Source organism: Entelurus aequoreus, linkage group LG16 (genome assembly GCF_033978785.1).
Source record: "Entelurus aequoreus isolate RoL-2023_Sb linkage group LG16, RoL_Eaeq_v1.1, whole genome shotgun sequence".
NCBI classification, from domain to species: Eukaryota; Metazoa; Chordata; class Actinopteri; order Syngnathiformes; family Syngnathidae; genus Entelurus; species Entelurus aequoreus.
This window is the reverse complement of record NC_084746.1, coordinates 52664028-52681409: the sequence shown is the minus strand read 5'-3', so window position 1 is coordinate 52681409 and position 17382 is coordinate 52664028. Positions and strand designations below refer to the sequence as shown.

Below are 17382 nucleotides of genomic sequence, written 5' to 3'. Positions count from 1 at the left end.
TGTGTGTGTGTGTGTGTGTGTGTGTGTGTGTGTGTGTGTGTGTGTGTGTGTGTGTGTGTGTGTGTGTGTGTGTGTGTGTGTGTGTGTGTGTGTGTGTGTGTGTGTGTGTGTGTGCGTGTGTGTGTGTCTTTGTCTGTCTCTCTATGAGGCTGCAGTGCGTTAATAAATGTCCCCACACGATGGACATTTGACAGTGATTCATAGCAGGGAAGCTAACGGTGACAGCCAAAATATCTACTAACGTTACTTACCGCCATGTGCTTCCTCAAATTTGACGTTGAGTTCATGTAAGCTTAAGCTTGTTGCCGCTGAAACTTTATGTGCAGTTAATCACGTGACCGCCTGGCTCTGTTTGATTGGTGAAACGGAGTCAAACGTCACCAGTGACTGCATTTGATTGGTGAAACGGAGTCAAACGTCACCAGTGACTGCATTTGATTGGTGAAACGGAGTCAAACGTCACCAGTGACTGCATTTGATTGGTGAAACGGAGTGAAACGTCACCAGTGACTGCATTTGATTGGTGAAACGGAGTCAAACGTCACCAGTGACTGCATTTGATTGGTGAAACGGAGTCAAACGTCACCAGTGACTGCATTTGATTGGTGAAACGGAGTCAAACGTCACCAGTGACTGCATTTGATTGGTGAAACGGAGTCAAACGTCACCAGTGACTGCATTTGATTGGTGAAACGGAGTCAAACGTCACCAGTGACTGCATTTGATTGGTGAAACGGAGTCAAACGTCACCAGTGACTGCATTTGATTTGTGAAACGGAGTCAAACGTCACCAGTGACTGCATTTGATTGGTGAAACGGAGTCAAACGTCACCAGGGACTGCATCTGATTGGTGAAACGGAGTCAAACGTCACCAGTGACTGCATTTGATTGGTGAAACGGAGTCAAACGTCACCAGTGACTGCATTGGATTGGTGAAACGGAGTCAAACGTCACCAGTGACTGCATTTGATTTGTGAAACGGAGTCAAACGTCACCAGGGACTGCATCTGATTGGTGAAACGGAGTCAAACGTCACCAGTGACTGCATTTGATTGGTGAAACGGAGTCAAACGTCACCAGTGACTGCATTTGATTGGTGAAACGGAGTCAAACGTCACCATTGACTGCATTTGATTGGTGAAACGGAGTCAAACGTCACCAATGACTGTATTTGATTGGTGAAACAGAGTCAAACGTCACCAGTGACTGCATTTGATTGGTGAAACGGAGTCAAACGTCACCAGTGACTGCATCTGATTGGTGAAACGCAGGCATGTGATAGATCCTACTTTGAAGGTCTGTCTGACAAAGCAAAACAAACAAAGCGTGCATTAACAGATGGATAAAAATCAGTAGCGAGTAGCGAGCTGAATGTAGATAAATGGAGCGGAGTAAAAGTAGCGTTTCTTCTCTATAAATATACTCAAGTAAAAGTATTTTGCATTAAAACTACTCTTAGAAGTACAATTTATCCCAAAAGTTACTCAAGTAGATGTAACGGAGTAAATGTAGCGCGTTACTACCCACCTCTGGTCATATGTCATATTAGCTAATTAATGTACTTGTTACCGTTATCTGTTCTTGTCTTTTGATGATCTCTAATTTCCTGCAACTTTCTTTCCTCCTCCCAACTCCTGCTTTCATTCTTTGGGTGTGACGATGACGAGCAGACCCCTTTGTGCCGACCGCCATCTTAGGTGAGAGACATTCTTTTTCTTCTCGTTCTTCTCATTGCTGTAGATCAGTGTTTACCCAACCTTGTATGTGACTTTGTTGTGCTGTTTAAATGGCAGCAGGTGGTGATAATATACAGTGGTGGTCAAAAGTGGACATACACTTGTAAAGAACATCATGTCATGGCTGTCTTCACTTTACAATCATTTCTACAACTCTTATTTGTTTGTGATAGAGTGATTGGAGCACATACTTGTTGCTCACAAATAACATCCATGAAGTTTGGTTCTTTTATGAATGTATTAGGGGTAAAATGTGCTGGGTCAAAAGTATACATACAGCAATGTTAATATTTGCTTACATGTCCCTTGGCAAGTTTCTTTGGTAGCCATCCAAAAGCTTCTGGCAAGCTTCCGGTTGAATTTTTGACCACTCCTCTTGACAAAATTGGTGCAGTTCAGCTGAATGTGTTGGTTTTCTGACATGGACTTGTTTCTTCAGCATTGTCCACATGTTCTCAATGGGGCTTAAGTCAGGACTTTGGGAAGGCCATTCTAAAACCTTAATTTTAGCCTGATTTAGCCATTTGGTGTAAGTCCGACATCACATGGACAAAGATAAGACCTTCTGGAGGAAAGTTCTGTGGTTAGATGAAACACGAATGGAGCTGTTTGGCCACAATACCCAGCAATATGTTTGGAGAAAAGGTGAGGCCTTTAACCCCAGGAACACCATGTCTACCGTAAAGCATGGTGGTGGGAGTTTTATGCTCTGGGCCTGTTTTGCTGCAAATGGAATTGGTACTTTACAGAGGGTAGATGGGACAATGAAAAAGGAGGATTACCTCCAAATTCTTCAGGACAACCTGAAATCATCAGCCCGGAGGTTGGGTCTCTGGCGCAGTTGGACAATGACCCCAAACACACGTCAAAAATAGTAAAGGAATGGCTAAATCAGGCTAGAATTAAGGTTTTAGAATGGCCTTCCCAAAGTCCCAGCAGATTTGACCCATACATTTTTATATGGGTATACTTTTGACCCAGCAAATTTGACCCATAAAAAATGTTATGGGTCAAATCTGCTGGGTTTAAAAGTAAACATACAGCAATGTTAATATTTGCTTACATGTCCCTTGGCAAGTTTCACTGCAATAAGGCACTTTTGGTAGCCATCCACAAGCTTCTGCTTGACCACTTGACCACTCCTCTTGACAGAATTGGTGCAGTTCAGCTAAATGTGTTGCTTTTCTGACATGGACTTGTTTCTTCAGCATTGTCCTCACGTTTAAGTCAGGACTTTGGGAAGGCCATTGTAGTGGAAAGTCCAGGTTGTCAATGAGAACCAAAGTAGATTTAACACAAGAGTTTTATTTTACTCATAATCAAATGGTACAATGGTTGGGTTGAGTTGTCTAGCACACAAAAAGTTTCCCCCCCGGGCGCGCCCGTCACCATGAAAAAGAAGATGGTGCCCAAAACATTCTCTTCGTTTGGCTTTATCCCTTTCTTATCTCTCTTGTTAGTGCGTCAATGTCTTATTTTGTTTTCCCTATCTGTTCCATAGCAACTCGAATCTTTTAGACAGTCAACACATTCACTAGACAGGTTGGCACGACTTAAAGTTCACTTTTGTCCCACAGAAGAGGAAGAGAAATCAAAATGAGCATACATTTTTGACAGACATGAACTATAGGTCAAAGGTCAGAAATTCTACTACATACCCGCCTTCCAGGGTCTTAAGACCCTGGACCAAAACAATTTCTGATATAGACCACTAAATTAAATCTCTACCGCAGATAGAGGCAAAAACCTCAATGTTTTTATACGAGGCAAAAATTCCGTCTATGACCCTCCTTCAGAGCGATCGCTGTTACCAGCCTGCAGTAAAACCATCTCACAGAACACAATTAATGGCCTACCCTTTGAGTTAGTAACGTAATACCAAAATACTTTGATCATGAACATAATTAGATGAATATATATATGCTTATTCAAGATGTATTTTCACATTAATAATGAATCAAACAAGATCTGGTTTAGAATTAATATAGACTTATGACTGTAAGCTGTTGCATTATTATTTTTCCCGGCATTTGCAATGAATGTAGTTACCAATTGATTTTGTACACACAACTGAATTTCGTATAAGTCCATGTTCGATTAGTGCTCGTATGGATGGCTCGGTGGTGCCTCAGGCTGGTGGCCTGCCGACACCTCGTTGGGCTCTTGGCTGCCTTGGTGAAGAAAGAGATCCACTCAAACAGTCTGTCTCTGTCTCTTCTTGGGGTGTGGTTCAGTCCATTGGGCAGACTGTTTAATGGCATGTCCGTGCTGGCCGAAATTGGGGAAAAGTATGGGGCTTTGGGGAAGGCGGGGCAAAGTATGGGGCGTTGGGGCTTTGGTCCAGGCCCTCGGCTTGCTTCAACGCCTCCTCGCTGCTTCGGCACTCCCGACACTTCTTTCCACAGCTGCTGGAGTCCCGGTGGACACATTGGCTGGCAACGTTAGTTGTTCTCGTCATCGCTGGCAAGGTGTTGTCTCTCCTCTCGGTTCCTTCCAGTCAGGTATCGGGTGTTGGTCCTGGATTGGCTTTGACCGTGCCCCTCTTAGCGAGTGCAAGGGAATCTGGAGTGGCTGCTTTCATCCTCAAATCTGCACAGAGGAACTGGCACACAAATTCTACATTTTGCAAACTTACCATTTTGGTCTCATGGTCTTTCCACCTTCCTAGGAAGCTGCTGGTCCTGAGAAGTGCTGATCTTGTGACTGAAGATGATAACCTGTTTTCTTAAAATAGGTGCCGTTGTTTGACCTAATCTTTTTGGGGAAACCATGTCGGGATATTAGATCATTCACAAAACATTTAATTACTGAATTGGCACCCTCCTTTGAGGGTGGGGTTGCTTTCGCCAACCACTGCAATTGTCAATCTAAATCATTACGTTCCTTTATCCTTGTACCGGATTGATCATATCGATTAAATAAAACCTCAACACGCTCAAACTTGACCCAATCCAAACTCACCTCCCCCCTCTGTCCCTCTCACAGGGACAGTGTTAGTCGTAGTAATAGTAGTAGTAGTAGTAGTATTAGTAGTTTCAGAAACATCCAAGAAAAAGAAAAGACAGCTGATAGTCAAGTGCAGCAAGAACAGAGGCGGAGGACAGGTCATGTTTGAGGTCACTGTTCGCTTTTGCAATAGTACTTTGATATTTTACAACACCTAGTGAATTATTGTGGCCTCAATAATTCACTAAATAGTTGTATTTAATTTAGTCTATCTAGGATGGGAAAATGCACAGAAACATTAAGTTCAGAAACAGATATGTTCTGTACCAGATTATATCTAAATAGCTACTTTCCATCTGTAGTCCCTGGCTACCTAAATTAAGGGGATCCACAAATCAAGCAATAAAATTATGACACTAATTAATCATAATAAATATATACATTCATAATAATCAATAATTAATCAAAAATAATCATACTGTAGCATGTATTCAATTATAAGAAAAGTCACCAAATGCCCCTTCATGGACACATACTTACCATACAATACAACCACACCTTATTTACATCATCACACAAAGACCATACATGCTCTTGTTCACATCTGTCATCATTCGTAAAAACAACCAAGATTTTAACAGCCATACCTCACAATTTACAACAAAAATGCTCTCATAGATAAATATAATACTCATTAAATTGATGTGTCAACATAATGCCCATCTTAGTGACCGTCTGAGCAGCCTTGATTGCTCCAAAGCCACTTTTTAATTTCAAATTTTCTATTCCTTTTGTTATAACGTGGAGAAGGCTAATTGGTCTGTACATGTTCTGGTCTTCTTTATTTCCTGCTTTATGGATTTAATCATAGTAGCAGTTTCTCGACGTGGTAGGGAAAGTGTTTTCCGTTATTGATTTATTTATCAATCGTTGTTATACGAGCAATAATACAATCCTTATATGTTTTTAGGAAGATAGTGTCCAACCCATATATATATATATCTCTAGATCGTGAGTCTGATAATGCAGTGAAGATTTTGTTTAACTTTGTTTAATTTGTTAATTCTAAAATTAGTCCATCCTGAATAAATGACAATTATTTGCACTGATTTTGAGGGATTTTTTATTCAGGGTTTGTACAGACTGGATGAAATGTTCATCAAAATTACCACTTATGTCCAGACTGTCTGCGATAGTAGCGCCATTGATATCCAATGTTATAGTGTTGTTTCTTGTTTGCTCTCTTCCCGTAAGTTTGTATCTGGTTTTCCATAACTCTCTATTGTTCCTTTTTGCAGCTTTAATTAATTCTAAGTGAAAGTCAGCCTTAGACTTCCGCATAAACATTGTAAATTTGTTCCTCCAAACTTTTAAATCATACGATCTGTATTTAGACCTGTTTTTTAATTGCTCTTATGAGAGCTGAGTCCTCATGTCTTTATTAGAATCCAATGGTATTTTTATTTTAACACTCTTCTTTCTGGTTTTGTATTCGTGTATTTACAGATGTTCTCTTTAATTTTTGTCATCCAATTGTAATTCTAGTAGGGCTGCTTATCATTTGTATCATATAGAAGCCGTTTATAATATCCTTAAGTTTCTTTCTACGCGTCTTATTTAACCAGTCCAGATTAACGTCCTCCATGACGTTACTTCTTTCATACTATGCTGTTTGAGGATGTCTGAAAATGAATCAAGAAAAATGTCTTTAGCTGTGGTCGGTCGGTATACTACAATTACCTTGAAATACATTTCTGAGAAAAATTTGATTTTAATTTTCAACATACTCAAATTGATCTACTTTTAATGTTTTCCATTTCATAAATCATAATTCCTCCCCCCTTTGTCACTCGATCTGTCTTTTCTGTAATCTTGTCCCCCGGGACATTAATTAGAACGTAAAGGTGTTGTGGGTTTTAACCATGTCTCTGATAGACACGGTAATCCGGATTAGAGTCTGACAGTAACTGCTGTATTTGTTCAGTATATTTCCTGTGGTAGAAAGTTTATTAATGCGGACACGTTTGTTACTGAATACTTTCTACAGACTTCTGTCTCTCTGCGACTTTGTGTATGTAATAAACAACTATAAATATTTGATATGCTTAAATTTTGTTTTAGCTCAGCTGTTGTGTAGCTGCTAGCTCTTTGTAGCCTACAGCAGAAATGTCCAAATTGCAACCAATAGCTATGTTTTTAACAGACAACCGAAATAATTGATTTGCGTATCGGTTCAATCAGCTGCAGCTACGCCCTGTTTTATCATTTGACCTAAATTTTTTGGTTTCGTAGGCAGGACAGAGGGAACAATGTGGGTCCTTAGTTGTCCATCTTATACCATTCTAATTGTTGTAAGGATAGTTCACATGAGCGGCCATACCTTGAGTCCCACCATATATAAGAGTCAAAAGGCTCCTATTATGAGTCGTCTAATTGGTGATCATACACTTTGGCGGTTTGGGTGGCAGGACACACGGACGCACCTCAGTCAGCCAGCGCTAGGACAGTTGGAGCAGTCCCCGTCCTCCATTCATTCCTGGGAGGCGTCCCCAGTAGTTGTCAGCTGATGTCGTGCTGTCAGGCAACATCAGGAAGTTCCTTCTGTGCAGTATTGAATTGTCAGGGCACAGTTCGTAAGCAGGTCATTACAAGGTGTGTGCAGGTTGACCACAAAGGAATGCTTCAAAGATTGTGTTGAACATTGTCCGTTGACACTTATGTCCAGCAGGGGTCTGTTTGTATCCTGCTGTTCGTCCTGCTGTCACACCTGTATTTTTTGTGAGCATGTTCTGGCTACACCTTGGAGCTTGTCTTGTTCAGAGAAGGTGGCAGTCCCCCGGCTGCACATCCTTTCCACCCTCGCTTGACCTAGCACAACTGTGGCTACCACCCAAGTCCGTCTGTATGGTTTTACGTTTTGTTGAGGTTTTTTCCTCCAGAATTTGGAACTCAAAACATGTACACCCATCGTTTTCATATCCTCTCGGTTAGTTCAATTTGCATATCACGTTTTAAAATTACAGTCTTAACTATCCCATTAATTGCTAATCAAAAACCTTAATTCAAAGATTATACGTACTACTTCATGTGTATTTAAGTACCCTTTTAATTCACTTAAAGATTATCTGTAAGTCAATTTAAACTATTATTTGTCTATCAGTAGGCGCGAGCAAGCTGTCACGCTTGCACTCTGACCTCCCGCTGTGCGTGATACTCTCCAAAACAAAGGAATGTTTTTATTCACGTTTCTCCTTATCTTTCAGCTAAATCTTTTAATCTTTTAACTTTTAACGTCCGTACTGTGTTTATTTTTATTGTCTGCATTTTAAAATATTTAAAATCTCAGGTACCCCTTGGCATACCTTCAAGTACCTCCCTTTTTTGTCCGGGCGGAAACACCATACCCTCATTTGAGAACTACTGGTTTAGCCTATGAAAAATCCTTTGTCTCATACATCATTACACTGTACAACTCCTCTTTGGGGGGCTATAATGACAGGGAATGCAAAACAATAACAGTGCAATACTTTTTTTTTTATATCATGGTCGTTAATGCCTAGTTTCTCTTTTAATAGAATCTATTTTGTTTCCATTTATACCCTTATTAGTTACTGTTTACTTTTTAGTTCTTCTTCCAAAGGGAACTCTCCTGAAGGAATCAATAACGTTTTATCTGTCTATCTATCTATCTATTACTAACCCGAGCACAATTCATGACGTCATGCTCATCTTGCAGACAGTTATTTCCATTTAGTTTTATTCTCTATTTGTAATTCTACATGCACCAATGTCACATAGAAATTTGCTTTCTTTGTTATTTATTTACATTATTATTTCTGGTTTACTTGCTGTCTGTTTACTTAAGTTCTCATATTTTGGTCTGTCTTCCTTCTGATTAGAATGTGTTTAACGCTTCTCTACGTTTTGTTTTGACAATGGCGCTGAGTGGCTCTTATCTGTACTTCTTCAGACTCTATGTTTCACAAAAGCCTTTAGATGTATTAGAATATAAATTTAACTTTTATTTTATTGTGTGTTTATTCCTAAAAAAAAATTAAAATGTCAATGTATGTTTCAATGTCCCACAATCCGTATTTATTTATTGATATTTAAACGTGTAATTTTCCATATATCTATTATTTTACTGGACTTAGCAAGCACCTACTACTAGCACACTCTACAGACCGAGAATAACTGTTCAACCACACTTAGTAATGCCAAGCTAGATGCTAACTTAGCCTTACTATGCCTCAGTAAGCAAACTTTTGCTAACACAATGCTAACCTAGCTCAATGCTATCCTAGCTCAATGCTATGCTAACACAATGCTAACCTAGCTCAATGCTATGTATCACTCCTCTTCGAACTAATGCCTCACGCAGCTGTCATTCACACAGCCTCGTCACACGCACACACTCTTATCTCAAAATGTCTCCCAGCTTTTTTTTTTTATATGCGTCACACAGTCACTCACACACAGAGAATTTACCAGCGAGCAAGAGCCTTTTTTCCCGTATTCAAAATCTCAGTGTGTAAAACAACTGTAATATCGCACAGTCACAATCACCAGTATAGTTAAAAACAAATTCAAATGACTGGAATTAGCTCGCAGCGCCCACGAGGGGGAGCCTCCCTGCTTAGGTTGCTGCCTCCGCGATCCAACCTCTTGATAAGCGAAAGAAAATAATTATATGGATGGATCATTCACTCATGTGTTTTCTGTACATAACTTTGTCTATTTTCTCACACGCACACACATAACCAACAATTTCCCAGCTCTTGCAGATCAGCGTGGGTGCGAAAAAAGCGTTAGGGAACTCTCACAAAAGCATGAGGGAGAATTAAAACAGATAAGAAACCAGGTGCTACACAAAAGTTATTAAAATACGCAGATATATATATATAAATTTAAAAACACACATTTTTATCCCACAAAACACTCCCCCCTGGTCCGGACCAATATAAACAACTAATGCACGCGTGCTTTTGTGGAATCGGCCGTCTCATAACACACACACGCAGGTCATTTTTACTCATATAATGGCGATTAACCCATTCAGCGGAGCAAATCCTGCTTTTCCTTCCTGACCAACACGGATAACAGCCTAAGGCGCTGTAGAATCACCAGGAATCACCCTTCAATTTCTACAGTACATCGTGTCTGGTCAGTCCATATAGTTTCACCAAGGCTCTACCATATGGAGCCCTTACTCTATCCATCTATACTGCAGCAAATTTCCAAATTCGTGACAACTTGGCTCAGTTGATCTCCTTTACCGGAGTCACTGAACGATCACCTTATATCAGGCTTTTTACCCGGCTGCAGCTTCCACATAGACAGATACGTAGGACCTTCATAGACGTCATAAATTTGTGTGGGCCAAATGTCACATCAGTTTAGCCAACCTTGCCTTAAATTTCGCTGTGTCCAACTCCGACTAACCATGTACTTGCAGAAAAGAAATTTTTCGTCTCACATCGTCTATGCTTCTACACTCCAAACCACCAAAATTCTATCAACAATCCCCATTTGTTAAAAACAAGAGATTACAAGTTTTCAACAAACACACAGACAAATGATCACATATAATACAACTCAAACCAACCAACACATGCCTCAGTCTAGGTTGTTTTTGGAGAACTATCTTTTATGAAAAAAAATTTCAGTTTTTATCTTACCGATCCCGTTTCTCTTCAGACAGACAACTTTTACACAATAAGCAAAATAGCTTACCTTTTATTAGATGCGCGCGTGCAAGCGTTGTCTGCCTGAGAGAGAAGCCGCGAGCGGATGTTGACTTGCAGAGTTCTGGACCATCCTAGTTCGTGACGCCAATTTTGTAGTGGAAAGTCCAGGTTGTCAATGAGAACCAAAGTAGATTTAACACAAGAGTTTTATTTTACTCATAATCAAATGGTACAATGGTTGGGTTGAGTTGTCTAGCACACAAAAAGTTTCCCCCCCGGGCGCGCCCGTCACCATGAAAAAGAAGATGGTGTCCAAAACACTCTCTTCGTTTGGCTTTATCCCTTTCTTATCTCTCTTGTTAGTGCGTCAATGTCTTATTTTGTTTTCCCTATCTGTTCCATAGCAACTCGAATCTTTTAGACAGTCAACACATTCACTAGACAGGTTGGCATGACTTAAAGTTCACTTTTGTCCCACAGAAGAGGAAGAGAAATCAAAATGAGCATACATTTTTGACAGACATGAACTATAGGTCAAAGGTCAGAAATTCTACTACACCATTCTAAAACATTAATTCTAGCCTGATTTAGTCATTCCTTTACCACTTTTGACGTGTGTTTGGGGTCATTGTTCTGTTGGAACACCCAACTGGTGTCAGGATCCGTGGTCCGGATCATGTTTTCGTTATGTTCTGTTAGTTTAACTCCATTAGTTCCTGTTTTTTGTGCACTCTTGTTTGTTTTGGTTGCCATGGTGGCATAGGATTTTCACCTGCCGCTGGTGTTGGGACGCTCACCTGGCTCTAATCAAGAGACTATTTAAACCACCTTTGCCAATCAGTCGGCCTGGCGTCATTGCTCGTTTCAGGTCCGATTCTATAGTTATGCTAGTTATTGGTTTCATGCCACAGTTTCATGTTGTCCTATGCCACAGTTCATGTTAGTTGTTTCATGCCACAGTTTCATAGTTGTTCCATGCCAAAGTTCATGTTAGTTGTTTCATGCCACAGTTTCATAGTTGTTCCATGCCAAAGTTCATGTTAGTTGTTTCATGCCACAGTTTCATAGTTGTTCCATGCCAAAGTTCATGTTAGTTGTTTCATGCCACAGTTTCATAGTTGTTCCATGCCAAAGTTCATGTTAGTTGTTTCATGCCACAGTTTCATAGTTGTTCCATGCCAAAGTTCATGTTAGTTGTTTCATGCCACAGTTCCATAGTTGTTCCATGCCAAAGTTCATGTTAGTTGTTTCATGCCACAGTTTCATAGTTGTTCCATGCCAAAGTTCATGTTAGTTGTTTCGTGCCACAGTTTCATAGTTGTTCCATGCCATTGTGTATGTTAGTTGTTTGTTTCTTGCTATGCTATAGTTTATGCTAGTTGTTTGCTTCACGCTATTGTCACGCAACCCTCTACGTAAGTCTTGATTATTTCATGCCACAGTTAAGAGAGTTTTTGCCTGTTATTTTGTAGTTAGATTAATAAATATGTTCCTGCCTGCAAGCCTTGTCCGGAATAGTCCGTTTGCATCCCGGGAGAACAAACCTCGCAGTAAGCTGCGAAAACCCCGTTATGACAACTGCGCCCAAGACCCAACCTCCGGGCTGGTGATTTTAGGTTGTCCTGAAGAATCTGGATGTAATCCTCCTTTTTCATTGTCCCATTTACCCTCTGTAAAGCACCCGTTCCATTGGCAGCAAAACAGGCCCAGAGCATAATGCTAGCACCACCATGCTTGACGGTAGACATGGTGTTCCAGGGATTATCCTCCAAACATATTGCTGGGTATTGTGGCCAAACCGCTTAATTTATGTTTCATCTGACCACTGAACTTTCCTCCAGACGGTCTTATCTTTGTCCATTTGATGTCAGACTTACACACCGCAAACACACGTCAAAAGTGGTAAAGGAATGGCTAAATCAGACTAGAATCAAGGTTTTAGAAAAAGGAGGATTACCTCCAAATTCTTCAGGACAAGCTAAAATCATCAGCCAGGATGGTTGGGTCTTGGGCGCAGTTGGGTGTTCCGACAGGACAATGACCCCAAACACACGACAAAAGTGGTAAAGGAATGGCTAAATCAGACTAGAATCAAGGTTTTAGAAAAAGGAGGATTACCACCAAGGTTGGGTCTTGGGCGCAGTTGTGTGTTCCGACAGGACAATGACCCCAAACACACGACAAAAGTGGTAAAGGAATGGCTAAATCAGGCTAGAATGAAGGTTTTACAATGGCCTTCCTTAAGTCCTGATTCAAACCCCATTGAGAACATGTGGACAATGCTGAAGAAACAAGTCCATGTCAGAAAACCAACACATTTAGCTGAACCGCACCAATTTTGTCAAGAGGAGTGGTCAAAAATTCAACCGGAAGCTTTCCAGAAGCTTGTGGATGGCTACCAAAGAAACTTGCCAAGGGACATGTAAGCAAATATTAACATTGCTGTATGTATACTTTTGACCCAGCACATTTGCTCACATTTTCAGTCGACCCATAATAAATTCATAAAAGAACCAAACTTCATGAATGTTTTTTTTTGTGAGCAAGAAGTATGTGCTCCAATCACTACATCACAAAAAAATAAGAGTTGGCGAAAATGATTGTAAACTCAAGACAGCCATGACATGATGTACTTTACAAGTGGATGTACACTTTTGACCACGACTGTACCTTGTGCCATCTAGTGGAAGAACATGTCATTTCCCCGCAGCACACCTGATGATCTCTCGCGGTACACTAATGTGCCGCGACACATCGGTTGGGAATCGCTGCCGTAGGTGAGGTTGTAACGAGCTACCTGAAATCAGAGAAGATGATTTAGACTGATGGAGGACTTTAAAAATGCACAGATATTCCTTTTGCCCCGCCCCTCACCCTCATTGCCCCCCCCTTACCATTGTTTTGGCTTTGATTTAGCTCATCTTCATAACCTGCCTGCTTTGTCCCGCCCCCTCTCCCGCTGTAACAAAGGTGTCTCTCCCATCCGCGCTGCGTGTCGTGCGTGTGACATCACATCTGTGTCGGACATGTCATGTGCATGCACATGTGGCCTGTATGTGTCGTGGGACATGGGAGGGGGGGCATAGGTCAACAACAACTGCATCATTTTATTTAATTTTTTTTATTTTTATTTTTATTTTTATTTTTTTATTTTTTTTGAGCCAACAGCTGCAGAGAAAGCCAATTAATTAAAGGCTGAACTCCTGAACAAAAAGACATCATGTTCTCCCCTCCCCTCTTTTCTCCTCACCCCTCATTTAGTGAACCCGCCCCCCCCCCCCCCCTTCCAACACAACAACCTTTTCTATTATTCTTTTTAATGTGGATCCCCCTCTGCCTTCGGCGAGCTACTAGCAACCTACTTGTTGTTTTGTTCTCCGCTCGTCCTGTTTAGCGATGATACGGAATGATATGAAAAAAAAATGAACACACGTTACTCACTGATAGCACTTGTGCTATTTTTGTTCGGTGCGCATCACACACACACACATGCGACAAATTGGGCCAGCACGAGGCCGCCGCAAAACAGACGTTTAAAAAAAAAGAATGTTTGCAACTCGAAGCAACGTCTTTCATCATCATCAGCTGCTCACGTTAATGAAGCGGGAAAGAGTTAACATGGCATTGCAGCAGTGACGAGTGTGCATCCCAACCAACATGATCAATGGCGTTTATGTTGCTAAAAAAAAATTGGCATATAAATGCAACAATAACGAGTTATTAGTAGAAATATGAGTGATCTGTTCCGTGGTAAATCTTTGGCCATTATAGAACCTTATCTGATATTATGCAATATTTAGTGGAATTAATTGTCATTCAAGTGTAAAGAGAAGGTATCAGAATCATAAATACTTTATTAGTTGACTGTCAATGTGAAAACAGTTGTTAATAATAATAATGATAATAATATATTTTATTTTTAAAAAGCACTTTACATTGAGCAAACAACCTCAAAGTGTTACAGTGTATTAAACAAATAAATACAAAAATAATAAAAATAAATAAAAATTACAACTACCGTATTTTTCGGAGTATAAGTCGCACCGGCTGAAAATGCATAATAAAGAAGGAAAAAAACATATATAAGTCGCACTGGAGTATAAGTCGCATTTTTTGGGGAAATTTATTTGATAAAAGCCAACACCAAGAGAAGACATTTGAAAGGCAATTTAAAATGTGTAAAGAATAGTGAACAACAGGCTGAATAAGTGTACGTTATATGAGGCATAAATAACCAACTGAGAAGGTGCCTGCTACGTTAACGTAACACAGGGGTCACCAACCTTTTTGAAAGCAAGAGCTACTTCTTGGGTAGTGATTCATGCGAAGGGCTACCAGTTTGATACACACTTCAATAAATTGCCAGAAATAGCCAATTTGCTCAATTTACCTTTAACTCTATGTTATTATTAATAATTAATGATATTTACACTTAATTGAACGGTTTAAAAGAGGAGAAAATACGAAAAAAAATGACAGTTAAATTTTGAAACATAGTTTATCTTCAATTTCGACTCTTTAAAATTCAAAATTCAACCGAAAAAAAGAAGAGAAAAACTTAAAAAAATAATTTATGGAACATCATTAGTAATTTTTCCTGATCAAAATTAATTTTAGAATTTTGATGACATATTTTAAATAGGTTAAAATCCAATCTACACTGTTAGAATATGTAACAAATTGGACCAAGCTATATTTCTAACAAAGACAAATCATTATTTCTTCTAGATTTTCCAGAACAAAAATTTTAAAAGAAATTCAAAAGACTTTGAAATAAGATTTAAATTTGATTCTACAGATTTTCTAGATTTGCCAGAATAATTTTTTTGAATTTTAATCATAATAAGTTTGAAGAAATATTTCACAAATATTCTTCGTCGAAAAAACAGAAGCTAAAATGAAGAATTAAATTCAAATGTATGTATTATTCTTTACAATAAAATAAATACATTTACTTGAACATTGATTTAAATTGTCAGGAAAGAAGAGGAAGGAATTTAAAAGGTAAAAAGGTATATGTGTTTAAAAATCCTAAAATCCTTTTTAAGTGTATTTTTTCTCTAAAATTGTCTTTCTGAAAGTTATAGGAAGCAAAGTAAAAAAGATAATGAATTTATTTAAACAAGTGAAGACCAAGTCTTTAAATATTTTCTTGGATTTTCAAATTCTATTTGAGTTTTGTCTCTCTTAGAATCAAAAATGTCGGGCAAAGCGAGACCAGCTTGCTAGTAAATAAATACAATTTAAAAAATAGAGGCAGCTCACTGGTAAGTGCTGCTATTTCAGCTATTTTTAGAACAGGCCAGCGGGCTACTCATCTGGTCCTTACGGGCACCGCGTTGGTGACCCCTGACGTAACATATTATGGTAAGAGTCATTCAAATAACTAACATATAGAACATGCTATACGTTTACCAAACAATCTGTCACTCCTAATCGCTAAATCCCATGAAATCTTATACGTCTAGTCTCTTACGTGAACGAGCTAAATAATATCATTTGATATTTTACGCTAATGTGTTAATCATTTCACACATAAGTCGCTCCTGAGTATAAGTCGCACCCCCGGCCAAACTATAAAAAAAACTGCGACTTATAGTCCGAAAAATACGGTAGTATGCATCTATCTAAAAAAAAAAGAGGCTTTTTTTTAAAAAAGAAGGGTTTTTAAGCCTTTTTTAAAAGCATCCACAGTCTGTGGTGCCCTCAGGGGGTCAGGGAGAGCACAAAGCCCGGTCTCCCATTGTTCGTAGCTTTGTCCTCGGAGGTTGGAGGAGGTTAGCCTGTCAGGAGCGGAGGTGTCGTGTGGAGGATTTGGGGGTGAGTAGTTCTTTGAGGTAGAGGGGGGGGGGGGGGGGGGGGGGGCATTTCCTGTTAGTTGTGTGTCAGTGCAATTAAACAATGTTGTGTTTAGGATTTTTAAGGTAAGGTCAAAATTCCATAAGTAATCATTTTAGGGCAGTTAAGTAGGAAATCGTACAAAAAGTTAAGTGCAGTGTACGGGTGGTAGGTCAGCATCTTAGTCAGTGAAGCATCCATTTGACGGATTAGCTTAACCAAAAAACTGTAAATGGTACGAAAAGTTATTGCTTTTCACTGTTGGCCTTTGTGAGTTTTACACAAATGGGCAAAGCCTCATAACGACACGCAAATATGACGTACTCGCTTGCACGGAAACTGCAATGTACTGTCACAGTATCGCCGCAATAAACACTCAAATGGAACCAAATTTTCCTTTCTTTTTGTGGAATTTGACTATAAGTAGTATGAAATTTTATGAAAAGTTAAGCGACGAGATAACTATTTATTTAATCTGGGTAGTGTTGTCTTGATACCAATATTTTGGTACCGGTACCAAAATCATTTTGATACTTTTCGGTACTTTTGGATACTTTTCTAAATAAAGGGTGTCAGGCTTGGTCAAAAATGGGACTGAGATGCAGAGTAGGGAACAATCCGGCAGGCTTTTATTTTGAAAGTTTCTTTTCACCTCCAGAGTCAGGTCAAATCAACATAAGCTATAACCTGACTAGTCGACAAAAAAAAAGTTCCAGAAAAAGGAACAACGGAAAATCACTCCAAGAGGAGGAAACACAAAAACAATAACAAACTGATATAATCTATGAAATTGATCATAAACAAAAAACGCTCCAAAAGAAGGGAGAAACAATGGCTATAAAACTTCTACACTGTATCTTACCTAAAAACGGTTAACAAAAGGTGTCACTCAAGAAATTGAGGAAAAGGAAGAACTGTAAGAAAAAACTGAAAACTCACCACTTCGGCTGCAAAACTAAATAACCAAAATCACTCTGCTGAGGGGGAGAAAAAGAAAACTGAAAATATCAAGAAGGGAATTCAGGATCAAGATATTTATTGGTGATTTAACCCTCAATTCCAAGCCTTGATGCTGAGTGCCAAGCAGGCTCCCATTTTTATAGTCTTTGGTATGACTCGCAGGGAGGATGATGCCACCTATGCCACCTCATGTATGCTGCACATCTTATCATCA

At 39.5% G+C, this 17382-nt stretch overlaps 1 protein-coding gene across 6 annotated transcripts in view; it reads left to right on the top strand.

Annotated features, from left to right (window-relative positions):
- The window catches only part of LOC133631183 (receptor-type tyrosine-protein phosphatase mu-like), a 578559-nt gene that overhangs the window by 437735 nt on the left and 123442 nt on the right, over positions 1-17382 (top strand). For 4 of the 6 annotated variants that reach the window (XM_062023329.1, XM_062023326.1, XM_062023325.1 and 1 more), the window contains one exon: positions 1672-1698. The exons of the other annotated variants lie outside the window; for them this stretch is intronic. In XM_062023329.1, coding sequence (XP_061879313.1) covers positions 1672-1698 — 27 coding nt within the window. The remainder of the gene's footprint in view (positions 1-1671; positions 1699-17382) is intronic. 6 annotated transcript variants of the gene reach the window in all.